At 42.4% G+C, this 27090-nt stretch overlaps 1 protein-coding gene and 1 pseudogene across 2 annotated transcripts; both read left to right on the plus strand.

The window, feature by feature from the left end:
• On the plus strand, positions 1 to 10217 carry LOC136378994 (V-type proton ATPase 16 kDa proteolipid subunit c-like; annotated as a pseudogene).
• On the plus strand, positions 11 to 26810 carry DHRS9 (dehydrogenase/reductase 9). Of its 2 annotated transcripts, none has more exons than XM_066345157.1 (5): positions 11 to 143; positions 14033 to 14400; positions 16463 to 16721; positions 20419 to 20582; positions 25629 to 26810. In XM_066345157.1, the coding sequence occupies exons 2-5, from the start codon at positions 14088 to 14090 to the stop codon at positions 25850 to 25852; spliced, it is 960 nt and encodes a 319-aa protein (XP_066201254.1). In that variant the 5' UTR covers positions 11 to 143; positions 14033 to 14087; the 3' UTR covers positions 25853 to 26810. The 2 variants fall into 2 exon arrangements, with proteins under 2 accessions (XP_066201254.1, XP_066201255.1); XM_066345158.1 differs by lacking the exon at positions 11 to 143 and adding an exon at positions 11252 to 11279.
• Positions 26811 to 27090: the final 280 nt, after the last annotated feature.

Below are 27090 nucleotides of genomic sequence, written 5' to 3' on the forward strand. Positions count from 1 at the left end.
ATGGGAGGGAGGCAGGCACCTCGGCTCAGGAGCATCAGCGAGGTCGGAGTGACGCAACTCTTCCTTCCCCAGCACACCGGACAGACTGCAATCAGCCCAGCAAGCTCACAACAGCTTCTGCGTCCCAATCCATCTTTAAAAAGGTAAGAGACGACTGAATTTTGTCATTTATTCCTTCCCTGCTCATGTCAATTTTCAAACTGTCTTTGATATTTTTTCACTCTTACAGAATTAATTATGCGGTCTTTCATGCTGTGGTCAACTGTTGCTATAAAAAAATAATAAAAGTAATATGTTAGAAGGCAGTGATGGGCACTGGGTCCATCTCACCATAGGAGAGATCTCAGTGTCATCCGGGACCTTGCTTGAACTCTGCAGGTCTCTCTTGAATGTTCTTTAGACCCCACAATTACAATTAAATTGATGTCTAACTATTCTCTCTGTGACCTTTCAACTCCATCTGTGAATCTTATAATCAATTGGAAACTGGAGTGAGGAGGGGCTCCAAAAGGAGTAGGAATCTTAGCTGAGTCTCTTAGTGGAACAACACATTTGCTTCCAGCTGCAGGGCTGATCTTTGTCTACCTGCGTGACCCATAATATCAGACGTCAGTTAGATGAATGCACGCACACACACAAAACTGAGTGAGAGTGCCTGCTAGGTCAGAAGAACACAGGGAAATTCCTTACAGTACACGTTTGATTCCTGGATACTGGGATGAAAGCAATAAACCTGCTTCAGATTTTACTCTCCATTTTATGATCTCGTGGTTGGTATTTTACCTGGAATACATTGGGCCAATGGTCCAGTCAAAATTTGTTTTCACTTGGACTTTTTTAAGAAAGAAAGTCAGGTTAGTGGTTATATTGCCACGTGATTTTAGCAGCTCTTGTTTAAGGTTTCAAATGGTGCTGTGATGCTTTTTCTCAATGAGCTGCTTTTTAGCAGTTGGGGGAAAAGTTTAAGTAAAACACATTTTTAAATTAAAAATCAATTTATGACTGTACAAATAATTCTGAAATGTCCTGCTATAGTATTTGCTCAAGGGTAAGAGTTGTGCTTTATTTATCTTAGTCTCTCTTAGCATGTACTAGGTGTTCTCAAAATATCCTTGGCTAAATGCTATAGAAAATAATATTGAAATGTTATATCACCTTTGCATTGTATTTTTGAGGTTTGAAAACTGTGCCCAATTCCTAGAACAGTGATGGGCAATCTTTTGAGCTTGGTGTATCAATCTTTTGAGCTTGGTGTGTCAAAACTCGCCAAAAAACCAAGCATAACTCGGATGGTGTGTCACTTTGAGGAAAAAAACCATAATTTTACGATATTTATAGTTTAAATAACAAATATGTATAATTGTAATATATAACTGTATTTAATAAACCAAAAGCTAATTATTTAACTTATCTGCTTAGTGACTTCTTTGTTTATCTGTCAGTCGGTTTCTTTTGTTGGTCTTGATATTTAACTTGTGTGGGGTGCCGTGAACTAAGATAAGTGAGGGTGAGGGGGAATTCTTTAACTAACCTGCCTATTAGTGACTTTTTTGTTGCTGAATTTCATTGGCTAAATCTTCAATTGAAGGTTGGTATTTTGTATACTTCAAGCCCAAGCAAGTGCTCAAGCTGGCAACCTCAGAGTCTCAAACCTGGGTCTTCCACATCCCAATCCAACGCTCTATTCACTGCGCCACCGCATGGTCAGGCTGTCAGTCTGTTTCTTTTGTTAGTTTTGATATTATTTAACGCTGAGAATAAGGTCTCACAAAAGTAGAGAAAAAATTGTGAGTAAAGCCATTGCTATATTTTTCAGGGTGCTAAAAGTGTCTGGTATGGTTCCAGGTACTCCAAATTTCCTGTTCGTAGTGGCATTCCTCTTGATTCTCCAAGTGGCACCTTTCCAGATTCTCAAGCTTTGACCTCATGTGTACAAACACTTGAGCCCAGATGCTGTCTTGAAATTCTGCAAGTTACATCTTAGGTAAATTAAGATGGCTGCCGCTATTTCTAATGGCAGGAAATGGCACCCATAGCACAGGGCCTCACCTCTCCCAGCCTCCCCCTCACTTATCTCAGTAATGATGGTCAATTAGAAATCCACGACACCCCAGAACAGTAGGTTGGATGATAGTTGCTGATAATGGTGATCACAGGGCCTGCAGAGTTGTGACCCCCACGGCATTTTGCTGCTCCCTGCTCCGCTGGCTGGAAATTAGGTCAAAGATCCCCTAATGACCTAACTGGAAGTCCCAGAACTAGACACTCTGTGCCGGAGTTCTGTTGTTTTGGCCTACAGACCCCCAGCACAGAGTGTCTACACTACAGTAAATGTTTTATCCTCGGCTACTGCACCTGGCCATGCAGGAGCCAAGGATAAAACATCCTTCTGGGCATGCAGCCCCATACTTCTCTGGTATGCGGCCGCATGTCATGGAAAATGGCTACTCATGTCAGTGCTGACACATGTGTCATAGGTTCGCCATCATGGTCCTAGAACAAATTTTAATGTTTAAATACAAGAAAAAATAACTATCACATATCTTTCAAATGAGGAAAATGGGAATTGGTCTTAAAACTCATATAACAAATTTCACTTTCTTAAGATATCATCTTTAAAAACTCAGATCGGGCCTGACCTGTGGTGGCGCAGTGGATAAAGGGTCAACCTGGAATGCTGAGGTTGCTGGTTCGAAACCCTGGGCTTGCCTGGTCAAGGCACATATGGGAGTTGATGCTTCCAGCTCCTTCCCCACTTCTCTCTCTGTCTCTCTTCTCTCTGTCTCTGTCTCTCTCTCTCTGTCTCTCCCTCTCCTCTCTAAAAATGAATAAATAAAATAAAAAATTAAAAAAAAAATTTTTAAAAAACCCTCAGATCGTCTGCTCAAAAATAACTGCAGTTGAAAGAAATATACTATTTGAAAGAACTTTCTGCATGTATATATAGCTTCTCTCTGTATTCTAAGCTTTCTTTGAATCCTTGTAACTATAATAATATACAATATATAATATCTTCCAGTTAGCAAATTTTACTTAGTAACCATAAATAAAGTAACCATGGCTTTGACAATGATTCTTAACCTGCCAATACTTTAAGTAGGCATATTGGCAAAATAATAACCCTAGGAGGAACTGGGAATCATTATTAGTAATTATGAATGTTATTGTGAATTACAATTTAAAATTTTTGAAAGGAAGCAAAAGAGCCTGACCAGGCAGTGGCACAGTAGATAGAGCGTCAGACTGGGACACAGAAGACCCAGGCTCAAAACCCCAAGGTTGCCCGCTTGAGCTCAGGTTCACTAGCTTGAGTGCGGGGTTACTAGCTTGAGCGTGGGATCATAGACATTACCCATGATCACTGGCTTGAGCCCCAAGGCCACTGGCTTGAGCCAGGGGCCACTCGGTCTGCTGTAGCCCCTTGGTCAAGGCACATATGAGAAAGCAATCAATGAACAACTAAGGAACTGCAACGAAGAATTGATGCTTCTCATCTCTCTCCCTTCCTGTCTTTCTGTCCCTATCTGTCCCTCTCTCAGTCTCTCTCTCTCTCTGCCTCTGTCACATTAAAAAAAGGACACTTTTATATCCTTAGAACTAAAAAATGACAACCATAAAGCCATCACGCCTCCCCTGCATTAGTAGCAACAGGCATACCTCTGCGAGGTGACTGCGTGAGTCCTCAGTGAAAGCACGTACTTCTCCACACCACATGTCCCACTACACAAAGGGCACGGTGGGTGCCATAAACCACCGCTCACCTGCAGCAAGAAAGGTTCAAGGGAAACGGACTTGGTGGAGGAGCGCCTTCATGCAATTGAGTGGGGGAATTTTACGTTCAGTGATGACGAATACTATCTTAACTATATCATAAGCAGCATCATAATCCTTATTACTGTTATTTTAATCAGACCTTCAAAGGAATGTTTACTGATTTATGTAAGCATATTCCATGTAGAACCTCTTGGCTCCATCTTAAATTTGTTTTTAGATTTCTGGGTGCCTAACTTAAACATTTTTTTTCCCACAGAAACATAATTCATTAGTCATCATCTGGTTTGTGTCATTAGGCTGAAATGTCTGTTTTTATTTAAATAAAAGTACAGCAGAAATCTGTGAAATGTCAGTTGGGTTAAAAAAAATAAAGCAGAATTTCCTTCTTCAATGAAAAGGTCACATAAAAGTGAATTCAAGCCCTAGCCGGTTGGCTCAGTGGTAGAGCGTCAGCCTGGCATGCAAGAGTCCTGAGTTCGATTCCCGGCAGGGCACACAGGAGAAGTGCCCATCTGCTTCTCCACTCCTTCCCCTCTCCTTCCTCTCTGTCTCTCTCTTCCCCTCCCACAGACAAGGCTCCATTGGAGCAAAAGTTGGCCTGGGCACTGAGGATGGCTCTGTGGCCTCTGCCTCAGGTGCTAGAATGGCTCTGGTCACAACAGAGCAATGCCCCAGATGGGCAGAGCATCGCCCCCTGGTGGGCATGCCGGGTGGATCCCGGTCGGGCGCATGCGGGAGTCTGTCTGACTGCCTCCCCGTTTCCAATTTCAGAAAAAATACAAAAAACAAAACAAAACTGAATTCAGTGTAAGCTGACCAGGTTTATGATGTTTAAGTACAAGAGACTTACATGTCTAAACTGCTGTCAGTATTAAGAAAGCTTGTGCAAAAAAACCTCAAAGAGAGAATATTTTAGAAAGCTATTGCTAAATGCTCTCTATTTAATTGTGGATAATAACTTAGTTGTTGATTCAACTTAGGCTGTGATTACAACAAATTAAAAGTAAGTAAAGATTCAAAAATTCCTATCAGTGTTGATTGGTTTTAGTATTGCTTTCTAAAACAAAAAGCCCTTCGTGGAGTTATATGGAAATAAAATCAAGTGGTATAGAAAGATCTCTATGTTTCTTATAAAAATTATACCTCATAATTAGACTTGAGACATTATTTTCTGTTTTCTTTTTTAACTGTGTCATGTATTTTTGTCGGGCAGAGGAAGATGGGTAAAAGAAGTGAAGTCATATATTTTAGACTTTTTATTAGGAAAAGAAAGCCAAAAGAGAAAATGAAAAGAAGCAGAAGTGAGCGAGGACAGCAATCAAGTTGCAGTATTTTCCTTTAGCTGCAGTCAGCGGTTACTCTTAAGCATTCTACATGGCAAATGGAAGAGAAAATTAGTTCTCCTTTCTCTTTCCTTCTGAATCTTTGTGGCCTGGTGGAGAATTCTGAGAAAGTCTTTCCATTCCTCCTACTGACTGATACTGTGTCCATCTCTTTCCAGTTCTTCTCATCTTACAGTTTAGTTCAGAGATCAAAGTTTAGTTTTAGCCAATCTCTGGCAAATGACCTTGTTTATGATACCTGCCTTACTTGGCTCACAGAAGTAGTTTGCCAGTTAAATGAGATAAATATTACTTGGGCACTTTCCAAAATTTTTTGAAGTTATCTAATGGGGAGTGTGATGATGATGATGGTGATGATGATGATGATGATTATTTTGCCCTGATAATTGAGAAGTCTCAAAGACTAATCCGGTTATCACCAGAATTCTGGGGTAGAGTGGAAACTTTTTTCTTCTCTTTCTCTCTTTCTTTTTTTCCTTCCATGACACATACTTGGTTAATGCCAAGCGTCACAAGGCACTGGTGGAGTGGAGAAGTGTTCACATATCCCAGACTTCCTGAGTTGGGCAGGAATCCGGGTGGCACTGCAGCAGAGGATTAAAGCAGGGGTCTCAAACTCAACTCAGCATGTGGGCCGCAGAGCAAGATCACAGCCCTTCGGCGGGCTGCACTAGGTCTACAAAAGGCAACTGTTACGCAACACTTTTCTCACTGCAGTTGAAAACAAAAAAAAATCAGTACAACAAGCACAATCGTACATGCAGTTTACTCAGTGTCACAAAACGACTGGAAACTGTAGTTCGCATCACAACTGCTGTTAACTAAGCTAATATCTAGCTAGGATGCTAGAGAAATGAAAAATAAAAGTAGGCCCCTAGGCTTACTTAATTTTATCCAAAATATTTTGAACTTCGTGGATTAGTCTGCGGGCCACACAAAATTGTTCGGCGGGCCACATGCGGCCCGTGGGCCGCGAGTTTGAGACCCCTGGATTAAAGCATGATAGTGGAATAGAGTGGCCTTGGTATCAGCTCCAGAAACAGCATTACAACCATAACTTGAGCCAATTAACCTGACTTTCTGAATTTGTTTTTTAATCTATAAAGTGGAGATAATTTTACTATAAGGTTTAAATGAGATAAATATTATTTACAGATTCCTAGCAGAGGGCCTAGAACATGTAAGCACTCAATAAATCATAACTATCACTATCATTCCTCCCTGACTTGGTCACCTGGAAACCCCAAGGACCATGGGTTTCTAGGAGCGTGTTCTGAATTCTATAGTCAATGGGCTGCCCATCGGCAGGGCACCCCCAGAGGAGTCTCTACTGGCCCAAACTCAAAAGGCTCAGCCAGAATTAGACCTCACAAATCCTGTGAGTGCTAATTGAGTTATTTCTAAATTCAAAAACGGTGTCATATGTTCATTTGACTTGTTCGCTGCCTCCCTCCTATCCTCTTGATGACAAAAAGCCTTTTTTTTTTTTAATTCTAGAAATTAATGCTTGCAGCAGCAGGATATGACTAATATTTATATATGACAAAATTTTTCTGGTAAGGCCATAAAAAATAAACTCTCATCAATATAGCATTACCAAGGAATCAATGGCTGATTTTTCAGGAAAGCAGTTCTGGGTGCTGTAAATTTCTGGACCGGTGAGCTGAGGAAGCTCTAGTCTAAACCAATGTTTCTCAACTGGGGGTGATTTTGACCCCCAGAGGACACTTGGGAATGTCTGAAGGTATTTTTTGGCTGTTTCAACCGCGGAGTGAGGACTACTGGCATCTAATGGGTAGAGGCCAGGGTGCTCCTAAACATCTGTGAGCCGCAGGACAAATCACTTCCTGGCCTAAATCTCAAAAGTACTGAGTTTGAGAAACCCATGCCTGGATATGAGCATACGTAGAGCAGACCCCTCTCAAAGTGAAATCCATTGATCCTGCCATCATAATCAAGTTCTTCCTGTATAGCAGCCATTTGATACTTTATTTCACCAGGTAGTCTCCAAGGTGGCTGTTATCTCTATTTTACAGATAGGAATATATAGGCTAAGAAATGATAAATAATTTGCCCAAAGACCTTCTGATGATAGAGGAACTGGGCTTGGACCTCTGCCTGCCTGATTCCGAGGCCTGAGCTCCTAACCATGCCCAGATTTTTACTAGCAAAGTGACTAGTGTTTATTTTGGCTGAAGAAAACTTTCCACAGCCAGTTCATCGGGGTATGCCCTGAGTACTGCGCTGTCCTCATGCACGGGCTCTGAGGCTGCAGATCTGCTTTCTCTTACTCTGTTCGCAGCCTTGCCCGTGCTTAGTCTCACAGCCACTAGGTTCTAAGAGGATTGTCACACACCAAGGCACTTATTCCCTTGAGCAGGAGATTTGTATCTCTACTAAGCAGTTTGTCATGAGATAAATGGAAAGACTCAGCATATAAGCAAATAACCCAAGCAGCTAAGGTTAGTGTCCTGAGTATCTGAATTTCTGAAACTAGGGAGCCATGTGTAGGTGACTACAGGGGCAGAATATGGTTGAGGCAGCCCTGTTGCTGTTACTCATTTACTTCTCAGTTGTTAGTGAACCAGTGGGCTATCAATCGGCTTCCGTGCACAGGTCATGTTCCCAGTGACTCTGACCGAAGTCTGTTGCTCAGAGGTGGCATCATAGTTAAAATACTATTAGAGGTCAAATCTGTTGGTTTGTCCCTGATTTGGTCCAATGACCTAGAGGAATGTGAACCTTAGGGACTGAGGAAGAACCAGCATTTTTGAACAATATTTGGGGTAAGAACAGGCTTTGCAAAACTCATGGTCAAGGTTGGCAGTGGCTTGAATGCAGGTTATAGGACATCAGCTTCTGAAATGACCCTTCGCCCAGAGGTGAATCTCATTAAGACAACACAATTTAATATGAGCTCATCCTTAACAACTAAAAAGTTCCTCTCTGTTTGCTTGTTACCTATTTAAAATGGAGGGGAGGGGAGGAGAAGAAAAGAGGAAAGTTTGACTGCTTCAGTTTGAGTTTTTGTTTTTCTCCAGTAGCTGTGGAGGTGAACTTACCAGAAAGTAGAAGGCAGAAAACTTGGTGGTCAAAGTCACTAGATTCTTTTTTGTTTGTTTGTTTTTTACAGAGACAGAGATAGGAACAGAGAAAGATGAGAAGCATCAATCAGTAGTTTTTCGTTGCGACACCTTAGTTGTTCATTGATTGCTTTCTCTTTTTTTTTTTTTTTTTTTTTAGAGAGGAGAGGGAGAGACAGGGAGAGAGAGAGAGAGAGAGAGAGAGAGAGAGAAGAGACAGAGAGAGAGAGAAGGGGGGAGGAGCTTGAAGCATCAACTCCCATATGTGCCTTGACCAGACAAGCCCAGAGTTTCGAACCGGCGACCTCAGCATTTCCAGGTCGACGCTTTATCCACTGCGCCACCACAGGTCAGGCATGATTGCTTTCTCATATGTGCCTTGACCGCGGACCTTCAGCAGACCGAGTAACCCCTTACTCGAGCTAGAGACCTTTGGTCCAAACTGGTGAGATTTGCTCAAACCAGATGAGCCCGCCCTCAAGCTAGAGATCTCGCGTCTCAAACCTGGATCATCAGCATCCCAGTCCGACGCTCTATCCACTGCGCCACCACCTGGTCAGGCAAAGTCGCTAGATTCTGAAGTCCTAAAGTTCTTGCCTATTTTGTTGATGGGACTCAAAGTAATCCAATGAAGCCTCTTCTTAGAAAAAATTATTTTTTTTGCCTTGCCAAATTTTCAACTTATTTTGAAATAATTTAGAACTGATAGAAAAGTTAAAAAAGTAGAACAATCCAGATTTTCTACCTATTAACATTTTACCACATTTCAATTCTCATTCTCTAGTTATATACATATATGTGTGTTTTAATGTTTATTTATATATATTCTTATTATTTTCTGAACTGCTTGAATGCAAGTTGAAGACACAGTGCTACTTAATCTTTAAATACTTCAGTGTGTATTTCATAAAAAATAGAAAAATTTCAGCAGACTCACAGTAAATTATCAAAATTGGAAAACTAATATTCATGCAGTATTTTTTATTAAATCAACAGGTCTTACTCAAATTTCACTAGTTAACTTAAGAATATTCTTTCTGGCAAAAGAAAAAAAAATGATTTTCTTGTCCAGGATCACATGTGGCATTGGGTTATCACATCTCTTTAGTCTCCATTTATCTGAAACAGACCTCAGGCTTTCTTTTTCTTCATAACTTCAACATTTGTCAAGAATACAGGCCATCCTGACCAGGTGGTGGCGCAGTGGATAGAGTGTCGGACTGGGATGCAGAGGATCCAGGTTCGAGACCCCGAGGTCGCCAGCTTGAATACAGGCTCATCTGATTTGAGCAAAGCTCACTAGCTTGGACCCAAGGTCGCTGGCTCGAGCAAGGGGTTACTCAGTCTGCTGTAGCCCCCTGGTCAAGGCACATATGAGAAAGCAGTCAATGAACAACTAAGGTTAAAAAAGAATGCGGGCCATGTGAGCCTTCGCAGTGGTCTGGTCGCTCGCCTTGCTCTCGCTCCCCCAGCCCATCCACCTCCTTTAGCCCATCCTTGCCCCTGCCTCGGCTCGCTGAGCTCGCTCCCTCCCCATCCGCAGACATGTCCGAGACCAAGAGCGGCCCGAGTACGCCTCCTTTTTCGCAGTCATGGGCGCCTCGGTCACCATGGTCTTCAGTGCCCTGGGTACAGCCAAGAGTGGTACAGGCAATGCAGCCATGTCCGTCACGCGGCCAGAGCTGATCATGAAGTCCATCATCCCCGTGGTCATGGCTGGCATCATTGCCATCTATGGCCTGGTGGTGGCAGTCCTTATCGCCAACTCCCGGAATGAGGGCATCACAGTCTACAGGAGTTTCCTTCAGCTGGGCGCGGGCCTGAGTGTGGGCCTGAGTGGGCTGGCAGCCGGCTTTGCCGTTGGCATTGGGGGTAAGCCGGTGTGCGGGGCACTGCCCAGCAGCCCCGACTATTCGTGGGCATGATCCTGATCCTCATCTTCGCAGAGGTGCTGGGCCTCTACGGGCTCCTCGTGGCCCTAATCCTCTCCACAAAGTAACCCCTTTCCAAGCCCACCAGCCACAAAATATGATGTAAAGACCACCCCTCTTCATTCCAGAATGAACAGCCTGACACACACATACACACACACACACACACACACACACACACACACACACACACACACACACGGCAGCTGACCCTCCCCCCAGTTGTTGGTCTTGTAAATGCGCAGTGTCCTAGTGCCCATCGTCTGTTGCCCCGCCCACCCCGTGCGGTGGACATCTGGGCCCACCCATCACCCATCCCCCATCCCCAGTGAGGATGCTGGCTTCTGGCCATCACCATCCATTTACCTGCCGTAGAGTGCTCTGTGTATAAGGATGAATTCGAGTTGTCATTTTCACTGGATGTTTATTTATAAAGATTTGACCTGTTCACAAAAAAAAGAAAAGAAAATACAGGCCATGTATCTGTAGAATTGGAAGATGTGTCCCACATGCGGTTAATATGCACAGGAATGCTCTGCATCCTTCCCAGGGTGGTATCTGAACAGTCTTCAGTCTTTCTTTTCCTTCATGACTTTGAGGTCTTTGAAGAGTGTGCCATACCAGAAGCACATGACCTTGGTTTGTTTCATAACTAGTAGTATTAATTTTTATTATTATATATATACACATATATATTATATATACATATAAACTGTCTATATGTATATATATAATAAAAATTATATATACCATATTTTTCACTCCATAAAGATGCACTTCTTCCCCCCAAAAGTAGAGGGGGAAATGTCCATGTGTCTTATGGAGCGAAAAATACAGTATTTTATTAAATATTTTAACACACCATTTGGTTCAGAATTTTATTTTCCTTCTTAAAACCCTAGGTGTGTCTTATGGTCAGGTGCGTCTTATGGAGTGAAAAATGCAGTATATGTGTATATAGTCTATATATATATATATACATATAGACAATAAGGAAATTTAATATTTGTAAATTCAACTAGTATAGTGTTTTGCTTAAGTCTGGCCTTGACATATAATTAATGAATAACTAAATATTGAATGTATTTCCTGAATAGATTCTGTAAACTTCACTACAATTCAAATCCCATGGAAATTATCTGAAAAAGGTAAGTACTCATGGGTTTAATGTGTCCCAGAGCAGAAATTGGAGACCTTCTGTACTGTCACATGTCACCAGAGACAAGCATAAGGGATGTAAGAGTAAAACAAATGACCTTACCTTTGTGAAGCCTTCTATGCTGCACTTTTACACATAAGTTGGTTCAGGTGGATGTCTGTTGGACTTCTCCACTATGAAATTACTATTGCTCTTTTTTTTTTTTAAATTAGCATGTATCTTATGGGAAGATTCTTTAAGATTTTATAATTGTTTCTCATCAGAGTTTCACCGACTAGTTTTAACATCCATTAATCAATCTTGCTTGAAAAAAATGGATTCTATGTCAGTTGCCAAATGGGGCTTTTCTAATTCCATCATTCCTTTTATGCTTATCAATTGAAAAATCAGTTCTTCTTCAGAATAAGGCAAATAATGTGCCCTGCCAACTCAAAAGGCTGTTGAGAGGATCAAATGAGATCCACTTTTGTGTAAAAGTGCCATGTAGAAGGCCTCGCATAGGTAAGCTTCTGTTTTACCATTACCAGGGCTGCTCCTGCAGGGAGTAGGGCCTGACACTCTCCTTCCCTTGGGCTGCCCTATAGCTGTGAGTTAGGAGGTCTGGGATGCCTTGATGCTCAGACCAGAGGCAGCAAGCAAGTGCCCTTCAGTTCTTGTTCACTTCCTCCTACCAGATGGCTTGCTCTTCCCCGGCCATCAGTGCCCACAATAAAAGTAAGAGTGTTGGCTCTTTGTAAATAACAGATATTGTATTATATAATATATGGCTTTTTTTTTGAGAGAGAGAGTCAGAGAGAGGGATAGACAGGGACAGACAGACAGGAAGGGAGAGAGATGAGAAGCATCAATCATCAGTTTTTCTTTCTTTTTTTTTTTTTACAGAGACAGAGAGTCAGAGAGAGGGATAGACAAGGACAGACAGACAGGAACGCAGAAAGATGAGAAGCATCAATCATCAGTTTTTCATTGCGACACCTTAGTTGTTCATTGATTGCTTTCTCATATGTGCCTTGACCGCGGGCCTTCAGAAGACCAAGTAAACCCTTGCTCGAGCCAGCGACCTGGAGCTCAAGCTGGCAACCTCAGGGTCTCGAACCTGGGTCTTCTGCATCCCAGTCTGACGCTCTATCCACTGCGCCACTGCCTGGTCAGGCTCTTCAGTTTTTCGTTGTCGTTGCAACACCTTAGTTGTTCATTGATTGTTTTCTCATATGTGCCTTGACCGCGGGCCTTCAGCAGACCAAGTAACTCCTTGCTCCAGCCAGCGACCTTGGGTGCAAGCTGGTGAGCTTTTTGCTCAAGCCAGATGAGCCCATGCTCAAGCTGGCAACCTCGGGGTCTCGAACCTGGGTCCTGCAGGTCCCAGTCCAATGCTCTACCCACTGCGCCACTGCCTGGGCAGGCAATATATGGCATTTTATATCCTAAGATAGTCTGAAGTGTTTCCCTGGGATACTTTTGATATTATACTTTTAAATTAATATTATCCTGAATCATTCACAACTATTAGTTTTATAACCAAACCCTGTACAATAATTAGTGGAACTTTAAAGGTAACATATTCATTTAAATGGTCAAGGCTATAAAATTAATATAGAAGTGTTTCTTTAACATTTATTTTTAACCCCCCAAAATCGTGAGAGTTCTAAATCGCTGCAGGAAGTGTGCATGGAACATAACACTTTTCTTAAATTTTCTTTAAAAATGTGATTTATGCTAAGGGGAAATGCAGGCGCAGGCTTCTGAGGAACGAGGAAAGAAGCCCTCTGCCCACTGGTTTTAGGCCCGAGGTGTTGTAGCCCTAACAGAATTGTCTTCCAGGTCATTCTCTTACTCTTATTGTCAAAGCCTCGCAGTTTTAAAGCATGAATTTGCTTTACTTTGTTTTCTGTACGTGTGATTTTTTTCCTAACAGGAAGCTGGAATTGAGAGAGGACAGAATTAGAGAATTATCCATTCTGTTCTGGGATCCTGCGCCTTTCACCATTATTTCTCTTTCAGTCTCTTTCCATTCATCTCCCCCTCTCTCGGTGAACTCACTGGGGACCTCGCACATTAATACTCTCTGTATGGGTTTTTTTGTTTGTTTGTTTTTTGTTTTTTGTATTTTTCTGAAGCTGGAAATGGGGAGAGACAGTCAGACAGACTCCCGCATGCGCCCGACTGGGATCCACCGGGCACGCCCACCAGGGGGCGACGCTCTGCCCACCAGGGGGCGATGCTCTGCCCCTCCGGGGCGTTGCTCTGTTGCGACCAGAGCCACTCCAGCGCCTGGGGCAGAGGCCAAGGAGCCATCCCCAGCGCCCAGGCCATCTCTACTCCAATGGAGCCTCGGCTGTGGGAGGGGAAGAGAGAGACAGAGAGGAAGAAGGGGGGGAGGGGGGGAGAAGCAGATAGGCGCTTCTCCTGTGTGCCCTGGCCGGGAATCGAGCCTGGGACTTCTGCACGCCAGGCCGACGCTCTACCACTGAGCCAACTGGCCAGGGCCTCTGTATGGGTTTTAATGGTCTCAGAGTAGGCTCTCACCCTTTCTCTCTCTTTTCCATTTGCTGTTTCTGGTTAGATATTGCATTACTTTAGGAATGGTTTAGCACTTAAATGTACATCTTCCCAACAAAGTAAGAGTTATTTTTAAACTATTTATCCACTCTAATGCATTAAAATAGCTCAAGTTCATCAATCCTGGGTTATAATGCTTTGATGGTTCTAATTTGAATTTTCTTTCTAATTTTGCACACTCAGGACAACAGCTTGTTATATTGCTCCAGAAAGAAGTGACCTTGTATATAAGAAAACAATGCTCTTTTGGGTGTCAGCCCTCCTGATCATTTGTGGTTTTCTATGGAATTATAAAAGACAACTAAAGATTGCAGACATCACTGATAAGTATATTTTCATTACTGGGTGTGACACGGGCTTTGGAAACTTGGCGGCCAGAACTTTCGATGGAAAAGGATTTCATGTCATTGCTGCCTGTCTGACCGAATCAGGATCGACAGCTTTGAAGGCAGGTTCCTCAGAGAGGCTTCGCACTGTGCTTCTGGATGTAACTGACCCCGAGAATGTCAAGAGGACTGCCCAGTGGGTGAAGAACCAAGTAGGGGAAAGAGGTGAATGGCATGGGAAGGGGAGAACGGAAGGGGTGCTGTGATACAACCAGAGCTCAGTAAAATGTGTTTGAATATTAAGTTGCCTTTTGAGAAAATGTCTCTGAAATACCAACTATACACTGGAAAAGACTGGAGAAATCTTAGGGTAGCCCCTGATTAATTCTTGGTTGCAAACTCTCTGTGTGCATAGGGACGCAGCCCAAGTTATCCTCACTCTTAGGTCACAGTGGGTGAGATCAGAACTGAGAAAGGAGTGTGACTTTTCCTGTCTTGCCTCTGGGAAGTACTGCTCTTGCCACATACACAGCAAAGGAGCTTGGGGCTCAAATCTACAGGAGAATATGGGAATAGTCCCCAAATTGCCATTGATACCCGAGACCTGCCTCTCACTACAAAGACCTTACACATTTTCAATAGGAAAGGTAGAAAATAACCTCAGATTTTGAGTATAGGTATCAGAATTTGAGTATAGGCATGGTAACTACTCGGTGAGCCACTGTACCTCATTCTGAATTAGATTCTGCTAAGATGGCATCATTCTGAACTAAAGGACTTTTATTGACTTGAATGAAGTTTAAAATATTCTCATGGGCCCTGGCCAGTTTGCTCAGTGGATAGAGTGTCAACCTGGCATATTGACGTCCCAAGTTTGATTTCTGGTCAGGGCACACAAAAGAATGATCATCTGCTTTTCTTCCCTTCCCTCTCCCCCTTCTCTTCCTCTTCCCCTCTCACAGCCAGGGGCTCAACTGGTTCCATTGTCATCCCCAAATGCTCAGGATAGCTCAGTTGGTCCAAGCATCAGCCTCAGGCACTGAGGATAGTTCAGTGGATTTGAGCATCTGTCCCAGACAGGGGTTGCCAAGTGGATCTCCCCTCCTCAAAAAGAAAAATAAATTCTCATGGATAAAGGCATTTGGGTCCACAAAAGAAAAATAAAATGTTTTTCTCTATCACATTTCATCATATAGCCTGACCTGTGGTGGCACAGAAGATAAAGCATCATCCTGGAACACTGAGCCAGTTTGAAACTCTGGGCTTGCCTGGTCAAGGCACATATGCAAGTTGATGCTCCCTTCTCCTCCCTCCTCCCCTCCCTTCCCTCTCTCTCTGTGTTTTTCTCTCCTCTCTAAAATAAATAAATTTTCAGAAATCTTCATCATATAGTTAAGAGGCTGATCCTCAAAACCAGTGGTATGATAAGGCTCCAAATAATTTTTAAAACTTGAATTCCAGGCCCTGGCTGGTTGGATCAGTGGTAGAGCGTCAGCCTGGCATGCAGGAGTCCTGGGTTCGATTCCTGGCCAGGGCACACAGGAGAAGCGCCCATCTGCTTCTCCACCCCTCCCCCTCTCCTTCCTCTCTGTCTCTTTCTTCCCCTCCCGCAGCGAGGCTCCATTGGAGCAAAGTTGGCCTGGGTGCTGAGGATGGCTCTATGGCCTCTGCCTCAGGTGCTGGAATGGCCTTGGTTGCAACAGAGCGATGCCCTAGATGGGCAGAGCATCGCCCCCTGGTGGGCATGCCAGGTGGATCCTGGTCGGGTGCATGCAGGAGTCTGTCTGACTGCTTCCCCATTTCCAACTTCAGAAAAACACAAAAAAAACCCCAACTTGAATTCCATACAACTTTGCACATATTAAATGTCTCCCAACATAAATAGATCAAATGAATGATGGAATTTTTTACCCAAAATAAATGTGCAGTAGATTGTGTTGCTCTTTGTCCATGTAGAACAGTTTATCAGTATTCTCTGGCCTTGCCATTTAACAAGAGAAGAAAAATAGAATAATTTACTTTACATCTAAAATTAAAAACCAAAAAGTCTCACTGAGTCTCAGTATTTGACATTCAGAACCAGAAAATAAAATAACTGTGATACTGGCTTCCAATAGCAGAACTACAACTATTTCAGTTTGACTTTCTGCTATCACTTCCCCAAACTGGAAAGTATTTCAAAGCAAGAATATAACCAGAGGAAGTCGTGACACCGTTGTGAAGCAGAGGCAATATTTCTATGAAGGATGCTCTACCACCTCTCCTTTCCTTCCTTCCTCTGTTCTAGGTCTCTGGGGTCTGATCAATAATGCTGGTGTTCTCGGCGTGTTGGCTCCCACCGACTGGCTGACGGTGGAGGACTACAGAGAGCCTGTAGAAGTGAACCTGTTTGGACTCATCAGTGTGACGTTAAATATGCTTCCCTTGGTGAAAAAAGCCCGAGGGAGGATTATCAACGTGTCCAGCATTGGGGGCCGTCTTGCATTTGGTGGAGGAGGCTATACTCCATCCAAATATGCAGTAGAAGGCTTCAATGATAGCTTAAGGTAAAGCAAAACTGATATATTAGGAAATGCTAGTTGCTAACATTTATTGAATGTTTGTTATGTGCCAGACACTTTATTTAGTGCTTTAAAGTATTCCTAATTTATAGATGATCACACCACTTTACTGTGTGTTATCAGAGAACCCCAGAGCTCAAAACAAAGGACCAACTTAGCAAATAAACACCCAACTCAATGCCCCCAAACATGGATTTCTTTGAGTTTATAATGTTGGAGATTTCCTGGCCTTCTTGAATCTGTAGGTTTATGTCTACTGCAAGATTTGGGGACTTTGTAGACATCATTTCTTCAAACACTTTTTTTTTTTTTTTTTTGCAATTCACTTTCTCTTCTCCTTCTGAGACTCTATAACACAACTGTTAGAACTTCTGGTTTTATCCCACAGATCCATAGGTTTTCTTCACTTTTTCTATTACTTTTTCTTCACTATATAGATCATTTCTAGAGATCTATCTTCAAATGCACTAACTTTCATTCATTTCCATTCCTCTTATGAGTCTAAACAATAAATATTTTATTTTGATTATTGTATTTTTCTAATGGTTTGGTGTTACTTCAAAATATGGTCTTTTTTCCTACTTCACCTACTAACATCTGTATTTTAGACTTTTCAAATAGCTGCTCCATGCATCCTGTTCGGGTTTTGTAGCTATATTCAGTGGGAGAAATGGGGGAAGAGGGATACTTAATATATTTCACTTGGAATCAAAAGTTATCATATGAGTTCAAAGCCCCTTAATTGCAAGAGGTTGTATTAGTCAAGGTTCTGGTAGGAAATATAGACATATTAAAATTAGGTAAATTGAGCGAAATTTCCTTAAAGGACTATTGGCAAATGTGGGAGTCGTGTAGGAAAATCCCAAAGGACAGTGTAATATCTAGGGATTAATGATAATGGAGGCATCTCTATCCACAGGACTAAAGAGAGAACACAGGGCAGTTTCCAGAACCATGATATCTAAAGACTGCCATCTTCAATTGAGAGATTAATCAGTGTCAACATCGCAAAAGAAAAAACTAGCCCAACCTTTTCCCATCACTTCCTCTGATCTCCTTTGGTACTCCCAATTGACTATACTCAACAGAAGCCTTAATATGGTTTATACAAACAGGACTCCCAAGATGGAGTTCAGAAAGAAAGGTAGAGGAAACCAGAACAAATGGAAAGTATATATATATATATCACTGAATTCTCTGTGATAGGCAAGAGAAAAGATGAAATTACATACAGGGGATCCTCGGGTTATGACAGTCTTGACATATGATGTTTCAAATTTATGACGCTCATTCCCATAAAAACTTTTAAAAATTTGAGATGTGAGTGTTTCGCCTTATGCCGTTAGCGTTGTATGCAATATTTATGAACTATGTGGGCGAACTAGCTTGATTGCGCAGAGGAAGAATACACAGTAACGCAGCATAGAAGTGAGGGAGTTGACGTCTCCAGGTATGCTTACCTACGCCATTTGGGATTGTTAAAAGTGCAAGTGTTCCGTTTGAGTTAGGTGAGGGTGTTTCAACTTACACCAAAATTCAGGTTACGACACTGTCATAGGAACAAACCTGTGTCGTAACCCGAAGACCCCCTGTATAATCTTTTCTTCAATTCATCCATTTACTTATTCAACTAGTATTATTGAAGGCACGTTTTAGAGTTATGATCTATACTGTGGATCTATGTTTAGCTTAATAATAAAAGGTTAGCTTACTCTAATGAAATTAATAGAGATAGAGCAACTCCATTTTACCATCTCATCAGGCTGGCAGGTTTGATTCTTCCAGGAAATAAACATGATAATGTCAGAACAATACTTCTTAAATGTTAATGTGCATATGAATCACCTTGATTTTTTCAAAATGCAGATTCTATTTTGTTTTGTTTTTTGTTTTTTTACAGAGACAGAGACAGAGTCAGAGAGAGGGATAGACAGGGACAGACAGACAGGAATGGAAAGATGAGAAGCATCAATCATTAGTTTTTTGTTGCGTGTTGCAACACCTTAGTTGTTCATTGATTGCTTTCTCATATGTGCCTTGACCGCGGGCCTTCAGCAGACCGAGTAACCCCCTTGCTCTAGCCAGTGACCTTGGGCTCAAGCTGGTGAGCTTTTGCTCAAGATGAGCCGGTGCTCAAGCTGGCGACCTCGGGGTCTCAAACCTGGGTCCTTGGCATCCCTGTCCGACACTCTATCCACTGCGCCACCGCCTGGTCAGGCTCAAATGCAGATTCTGATTCAATGGGTTTGGGTGGGTCCTGAGTTTCTGCATTTATAACAAGCGCCCAAGTGCTGCCCATGGTTCAGGGATTATACTTTGCACAGCAAGGTCATGAACAACCTCCATTAGTCTCCTTGGTTGCCCTTTGGTTCCACTCTTTCAGCAACAGTATCATAATAAAATTTTAATGTACTTAGAGATTTACTTACTTTTACGAAGATATTTCAACTGAAGTGTTGTGGGATTGCAATGCAGCTATGCTATGTCTGAAATTAACCAATAGAGTTTATATATTTCTAAATCATGGAACTAGTGATGGAAACGGTATTGTGCATGCAGATCACAGTCCAGTGGCCACCCCAGGAGGTTTCAGGGCAGCAGTCCTATTAGGAAAGGGTTAGGGCTCTTTAAGCTGTATTTGCCCAGCATTATACAGGTTGCATTCTGGTTTTACTCACCTGGAAAGGTGAGTTGGGTGACTTAAAGCCGTTTGTCCCAGAGTATGTTATTTTCATGAGCAGTTGGGAAACAATGTCTTCCCAAATACCCCTTCAGCACTGTTACTTCCCAGATCCAAAGGAGATCAGATGCTAGGTGAGAAAACACAAGCTGAAAACGAACCTTTTTTATCTTAACAAAAGGAACATACCTTTCAAATTTTCAAAGTCAAGCTGATTTCCGTTTTTGTAAAATATACTTCAAACTAAACAATAAGTGTGTTGTGTTGTTAGAAAACAGAACCTAAGAAAAGGTAAATCACCTTTAAGGTTACTAGTAGAGTTCCTAAAAAGTCTTATGGAAGAGTCTTCTGTAAAATGAATAATTACTTCCTTATATATTCTTAGTAGAAATATGAATTAAATATAGAAAATAATTATTCATACAATGATTTGCCATGCTTTGAGTTGCTTTAAAAAAAGAGGGACCATGATTTCTCCAAAACCCTGTTGCCCAGGAAATACATAAACTTTTGGTTTTCTGCAGTGACATGACGAAAGAGTTTGCTGAGGGACACAGGAAACAGATTAGTCAAGTCAGGGACTGTCACATTAATGTCTCTCAACATATCCTCATTCATGCCGCGATCTCTTCACATTCCTAGAATGGAGGTAAGCTTGTCCATCCAGGCCAGTCGTCAGTCAATTTCACCATAAGATACCTTAAGTTCTGAGAAGAAATATGGCCTTAGCCCAAATGTTTGTTGATTCAATGAATATGGCTTAGGGGAACACTGGGTGAGAGGTGGGTCTATCCAGGTCTTTTTCCTCTTCTGTCACTAAACCAGCCCTCACTTATCACCCTGACGTTCAACTCTGCAGACAGAGAGGGTAGAACAAGATGCTCCTCTCCAGTGCACCTAATTCTGTGATTCTATGAAAAGACTCACAAGATAAAAGTCACATTCTTCAAATAAACCCTCCATTAAACATCATTGATGAGTGTTTTTTTTTCTTTTCCACAGACGGGACATGAAAGCATTCGGTGTACACGTCTCTTGCATCGAACCAGGATTGTTCAAAACAGGATTATCAGATCCAGTAAAGACTGCTGAAAAAAAGCTTGCCATTTGGAAGTATCTGTCTCCAGATATCAAACAACAATATGGAGAAGGTTACATTGAAAAAAGTGAGTTCTGGAGTAGACTCAAGGTCCTCTGGGATTCATTGTCACAGGCAGCATGACAGAGTCTCAAACGTAAATGAAAGAATAAGGTTCTCCTAGGAATAAGGATCTTAAATATGCATCAGGTGTTCCTAGTAATTTCAGTATCATCTCTTGCTTCTCTGAGCAGTTACTAAGTGCCAGGTTCTATACTAAATACCTTATAAATAATGTATATCATTTGCTCCTCAAAAAAACTATACGAGTATTTAGCAGAGGCTCGGGAAAGTGAACACTGAAGCCCATGATCTTCACAAAACTCATTTCGGTAAACCCCAACCAAGCACTCAACATTATTCCAGGACTTATGGAGGTTGCATATTATAAAGACTCAATCTCTGTCCTTTCACTAGCTTATAACCTAGTTGATAACAAAAAGTAACCAAGTGAGACTGTAAAACAGTGAGTCTGTACAGCATGAAGAAAATCAGCTCTTTACTTCGAGGTAACACAGCAGCCCAGAATGGTGCTGGATGGTATGGTCTCTAATTGCACAAGGAATTCAGACAAGGAAAAAAAATGCTGGTTAAGAAGCCTTTATGGGACAGGTCAGGACTGAATAATGCTTAAAAGACAGGATGGAATTATTTGGGTAAAAGCCTTCTGGAACAGGAATGCATGGGGAGTGGAGATAGAAGAAGTGACGTAAGTCTGGAGATTGAGTCAGGGATGGAGGAATAATGATAGTAAGATTAGACTATGATGACTAACGTATAGTGATCATTTACTACATACTTGTCACCACTGTAAGAGCTTTACATGAATTCCTTTATGCAAAATGCTTAAATAATAAATAAAATGCCCAAATAAACTCTATGAAGTAGATACCACCTTAAATTTATAAAAACAGAGGCACAGAAAATTAACTTGATCAAAGTTGCATAGCTGGTAAGTAGAAGGACTGGATTTGAACCCAGGTCACCTGACTTTTCCCTTTATTTGGGGGCACCACATTATAATATCAACAGGCACTAAGGAGCTGGTTAAACTTTCTGTATCAGAGTTTCACTTCCACCTCAAACTTCCTGGCCCTGTTAAAGTTTACTTGATATTCCTTACACACTCACTAAACTCCTGCTTTGAGCTGAACAGGGCCCCACCTACCACTGTGTCACTCTATTCCTCCAAACTGTAATCTTGCCTCTTCATCAGTAGGCTTGGTAAGACAGTCAACTGGGGCAAGGTTCAAGGACAGGAATTCACAAGGTGGAACCAAGACAAGTCAGATCCACCTAGAGAAGTTTTTAGAATGACTGACTTCCCCCAACCACCCCACCCACTACACACAGAGAGAGGCAGAGAGACTGAGACAGACAGCGAGACAGAGATACAAACATATATATCAACTAGAATATCTGGTTTGACAAATTGACATATCACTATAGGTTTAAAACCACGCCATTAAATACTGTTTCTCACTCACCAACTCTGAAGGTTCTAAGTATATTCAGAAACAAAATCCTCATTTAAAAGAGCTTATAAAGCCAGTAGCCACGGCCTCCTAGCCCATGCAGGTTTGCATTTGATTCGGACAGACAGTAATGAAACAACAATGAAAGAACTGGTGGGCCATTAGCTTTAATCCTAGCTTGCACCCAGAGGGCAAGAAATAGACACAGTGGAAAAACACTTCCCTTTCCATTCAGGGCTCCCAAAGCCACTGACTTATCGAGTTTCCTAGAATCAAAGGTTTCTAACCTCACCAGCTTTATTCACCTCTGTTCCCCATCTCCTTCTCTCTGCACAAACTTTGCACAAACTGGCTTCTCCTTCAGTACTCTGCCATCTTGGCTGCTTCTCCTCTCCTCCATGTGGCCTTTCTCTGCCCCGCCCCCGCATGGGCTCCTCTGCCCCATTTTATAGTGTAGAAATCAAAACCTTTAATCCAACATATAAACAAGGAAGTCTCTAATACAAAGTCACTTAGGGTGGGAAAGGCTTAATCTTAAAACTAAGCCTTAGGCTATAACGACTTTGCTGGTTTACAGCCTGTCTCCTACACCCAATGCAAACTATAAGCGAGCAAACATATATATCATATTTACAAACTTATTTGACCAACAGAGCTTTTTCTATTTGATATTGACATTCATATTTTCTAAATGCTTTTGAATGTATCATCAGCTTCCATCTCAAAATTATTCTTGCATTGGTCCCTGGTTCAAATGTCTTGTCTCAGAAATACCAACTGGCTTTAAACCCAATTTTACACTGGTTGTTCTTTTTAGAATTTTCCAAGTCAGGATTTGGAGATCAGGCCCTGGCCGGTTGGCTCAATGGTAGAGCATCGGCCTGGCGTGCAGGAGTCCCAGGTTTGATTCCCGGCCAGGGCACACAGGAGAAGCGCCCATCTGCTTCTCCACTCCTCCCCCCCTCCTTCCTCTCTGTCTCTCTCTTCCCCTCCTGCAGCCAAGGCTCCATTGGAGCAAAGTTGGCCTGGGCTCTGAGGATGGCTTTATGGCCTCTGCCTCAGGCGCTAGAATGGCTCTGGTTGCAACAGAGCGATGCCCCAGATGGGCAGAGCAAAATCGCCCCCTAGTGGGCATGCCGGGTGGATCCCGGTTGGGCGCATGCGGGAGTCTGTCTGACTACCTCCCAGTTTCCAACTTCAGAAAAATACAAATTAAAAAAAAAAAAAAGAAAAGGATTTGGAGATCAGCCAGACTCACTGTTCCTAAGTAGACCACACTATTGCAGGAATCAAAGGAGGACAAAAACACCCAGACAACTTGATGAAGGAAGTAGGATTTATTTAGCCGGCAGAGCTGCATGACCCCAAAAGAGGCAACAAAACATGTGCTCCCTGAAGTTAGATTTCTTACATCTTATATATCTTTACAGCTTTAGCTTTCATGTAACAAATGCCAGATTTCTATGACTTCTTTGTTTGCAGGCCTACGTGACTTTCGTGTCTGAGGAAGGGGAAGGGGAGAGGAGGCCGGAGGGCCTGCCCTTGATAATCCCATCACTCATTCTTCTTACTGGAGCTGCAGTTCATTTCAAGGAACTGATCACAAGCAAGGTCCACACGCATGGCTTGATATTTTTCAAACTTTTCTGTCTGGCCTTGTTCCCCCAGTCAAGAACACTGAGGTCACAGGCTGGCGTGTAAGACCCCAGACATTGCAGACCCCCCTCTCCTCTGCATTCTTCTGGTTTCTCCTCCTTCAACACATTTAAGCTCACCTTTCTTCATATCCCAGGCTGGAGTAATAGAAGTTTAAAATAGCCAGTAAGACTCATTAGATAACCTCATTTAAGCTCTTTGAACAACTGTGGCTACTGGGGTCTGAAGTTGAAAGGAAGGTTTAAAATACTCGATTTCCCTTGAGAAGACATAACTCAGGTATGCTTTAAGATCACAAGTCATTACCAATCCCTTGATAAAAACAGTTGCCTCTTCAAAAGTTATGTTAGGTCATTACTCAAACACTTCATTTGTCTGAAAACCAGGATGTCTTAAGCTTCCTGAGTCAAGGCTTTCGGATGACGATTCTCTCTTTATTCACTGGATCGCAGAGGCACGTGGAAATGAGTGCACACACATACATGCGCAGCCACAAATGCATACTCACGTTTTTTATGAAGATAATACTCCCTCAAAACAAAGTCAAATCAAACCCATAACTTCCTGGGCTCAGGAGCCGCATAGATGTTATGAAGTACCCTTTATTAATGTTTTAAAGTAATGTGTCTGAAAGTTTGGTCTCTGGACCAGGGTCATCAGCATCACGTGGAAACTTGATAGAAATGCAAATTATTGAGCTCCACTTTACATTGCTGGAGAGGGGACCCAGCAATCTGGGCTTTAGCAAGCCCTCTAGGAAATTCTGCTACCCACTCAAGTTTTTTTTGTTTGTTTATTTAGAAAATTAAATTTAACAGTGACATTGGTCAACAAGTGTACATAGATTTTGGGCAAACATTTCCACATCATTTGAACAGTCAATTATGTTGTATAGCCATCACTCAAAGTCAAATCATCCTCCTCACCTTATATTTATCCGTCTTTATACCCTTCCCATAAGCTCCTTTCCTCTCCTCCCCCTCCCTCCCCCTCCTCCTGGTAACCACTGCACTCTTACCTATGTCCATAAGTCTCAGTTTTATATCCCACCTATGTATGGAATCATATAGTTTTTAGCTTTTTCTGATTTACTTATTTCATTCAGTATAATGTTCTCAAGGTCCATCCATGTTGTAAATGATACTATGTCATCATTTTTTATGGCTGAGTAGTATTCCATTGTATATGTGTACCACATCTTCTTTACAGAATCCTCTACCAAGGGACACTTTGGTTGTTTCCATGTTTTGATCACTGTGAATAATGCTGTGATGAACATGGGGGTACATGTGTCTTTACATACCAATGTTTTTGAGTTTTGGGGGTAGATACTCCCTCAAGTTTGAGATCCAGTGGTCTAAAGAAAACATTGCGGGTCCTGGCTGGTTGGCTCAGTGGTAGAGTGTCGGCCTGGCGTGCAGGAGTCCCGGGTTCGATTCCTGGCCAGGGCACACAGGAGAGGCGCCCATCTGCTTCTCCACCCCTCTCCCTCTCCTTCTTCTCTCTCTCTTCCCCTCCCTCAACCAAGGCTCCATTGGAGCAAAGTTGGCCCGGGTGCTAAGGATGGCTCTATGGCCTCTGCCTCAGGCACTAGAATGGCTCTGGTTGCAACAGAGTGATGCCCCAGATGGGCAGAGCATTGCCCTCTGGTGGGCGTGCCGGGTGGATCCCGGTCAGGCACATGCGAGAGTCTGTCTGACTGCCTTCCCATTTCCAACTTCAGAAAAATACAAATTAAAAAAAAAAAAAAGATTAAAAAAAAAAAAAGAAAACATTGCTGCCTCCTCTTCTGAGAAACAAATAGAAACCCCTCACAATGAGCCTCAATTATAATGGCAAATTTAAAATTCCCACCTCTGCATCTTCTCCTTTGCATCCTAACAGCCACATACTCTTTTTCACTTTTTGCCAAAAAGTAAATATGCTTTTTTCTCTTTTTATAGGTCTAGACAAACTGAAAGGCACCAAATCCTTTGCGAACGTGGACCTCTCTCTGGTGGTGGAGTGCATGGACCATGCTCTCACAAGCCTCTTCCCTAAGACCCGCTATGTTGCTGGAAAAGATGCCAAGACTTTCTGGATACCTCTGTCTCACATGCCAGCAGTTTTGCAAGACTTTTTATTGTTGAAACGGAAAGTAGAACTGGCTAATCCCAAGGCAGTGTGATTCAACTGACCACAAACGTCTACCCCAGGCTATGAGTTTGGCTGATATCAAGGACACATCTCTTTTTTGATCTCTTTTCTTACCCAGTCCAACCTGGGCTCTTTTTGATCATGCTCCTTTTGATAAATGAGGGGGTCCCACCATTTCTAGTGATGTCCCAGAGTTCCTTGTCAAGCCTTCCTTGAAAATAAGGGCAGAGATGGTATATCACAAAGAAGGGCAGGCATGGTACCTGCCCAATATTTAGGCTTTGCCTGCTTGGTGTAATGAAAGGGAAATTGGGAGGCTTTCCCATCCAAAATAATGTTCACCACAGTTTATCCTATGCTTCTCCCCACACCCCATTCCTGAATGTTAAATATTTGTTTCTTATTAAAGTTTCAGAAATAAGTAGAATACTTTCTGTGGGTCAAATAAGTTTGCAAATATGATGTATATGTTTGCTCGCTTATAGTTTGTATTGGGTGTGGGAGACAGGCTGTAAGCAGGCCGGGTCCTTATAGCCTAAGGCTTAGTTTTAAGACTAAGTTTTTCCCCACAACCTTGACTGTTTCATGATAGGGGGTGGTGTACTCTCATGAGGAATCCCATTATGCCTCAGATAAGTGACTTTGTATCAGAGACTTCCTTGTTTGTATATTGGATTAAAGGTTTTGATTTCTATACTATAAAATGGGGCAGAGGAGCCCATGCGGGGGTGGGGCAGAGAAAGGCCACGTGGAGGAGAGGAGAAGCAGCCAAGATGGCAGAGTACTGAAGGAGAAGCCAGTTTGTGCAGTTTGTGCAGAGAGAAGGAGATGGGGAACAGAGATGAATAAGGCTGGTGAGGTAGAAATCTTTGATTCTAGGAAACTCGGATAAGTCGGTGTCTTTGGGAGCCCTGAATGGAAAGGGAAGTGTTTTCCCACTGTGTGTATTTCTTGCCCTCTGGGTGCAAGGCAGGATTAAAGCTAATGACCCACCAGTTCTTGGCTCCATTGTTTCATTACTGTCTCTGTCCGAATCAAATGCAAACCTGCATGGGCCAGACAGCTGTGATGGTGGTCGTGGCTACTGGCTTTACACTTTCATAGATGGATTAGACATGTTCTATTATCTTGCTGAGAATAAGACTCTGAAGGACTAGAACTTGGTTTTTTAAGCATTGATGGGGGCAGAAAAAGGAATGATATGGAGTATTATGTGCCTTGTATAAGCTAAGGGGCAGCAGAAAAACACTAGGTAGGACTGCAAGTAAG

The sequence above is a fragment of the Saccopteryx leptura genome, chromosome 7 (assembly GCF_036850995.1).
Source record: "Saccopteryx leptura isolate mSacLep1 chromosome 7, mSacLep1_pri_phased_curated, whole genome shotgun sequence".
In the NCBI taxonomy this organism is placed as follows: domain Eukaryota; kingdom Metazoa; phylum Chordata; class Mammalia; order Chiroptera; family Emballonuridae; genus Saccopteryx; species Saccopteryx leptura.

Bases quoted from the DNA above. Each gene is read 5' to 3' on its own strand.
- DHRS9 (XM_066345157.1), top strand. From the start codon at position 14,088: ATGCTCTTTTGGGTGTCAGCCCTCCTGATCATTTGTGGTTTTCTATGG. The intron at 16,722-20,418 runs GTAAAGCAAAAC...TCTTTTCCACAG, and splicing joins GGCTTCAATGATAGCTTAAG to ACGGGACATGAAAGCATTCG. The intron at 20,583-25,628 runs GTGAGTTCTGGA...CTCTTTTTATAG, and splicing joins AGAAGGTTACATTGAAAAAA to GTCTAGACAAACTGAAAGGC.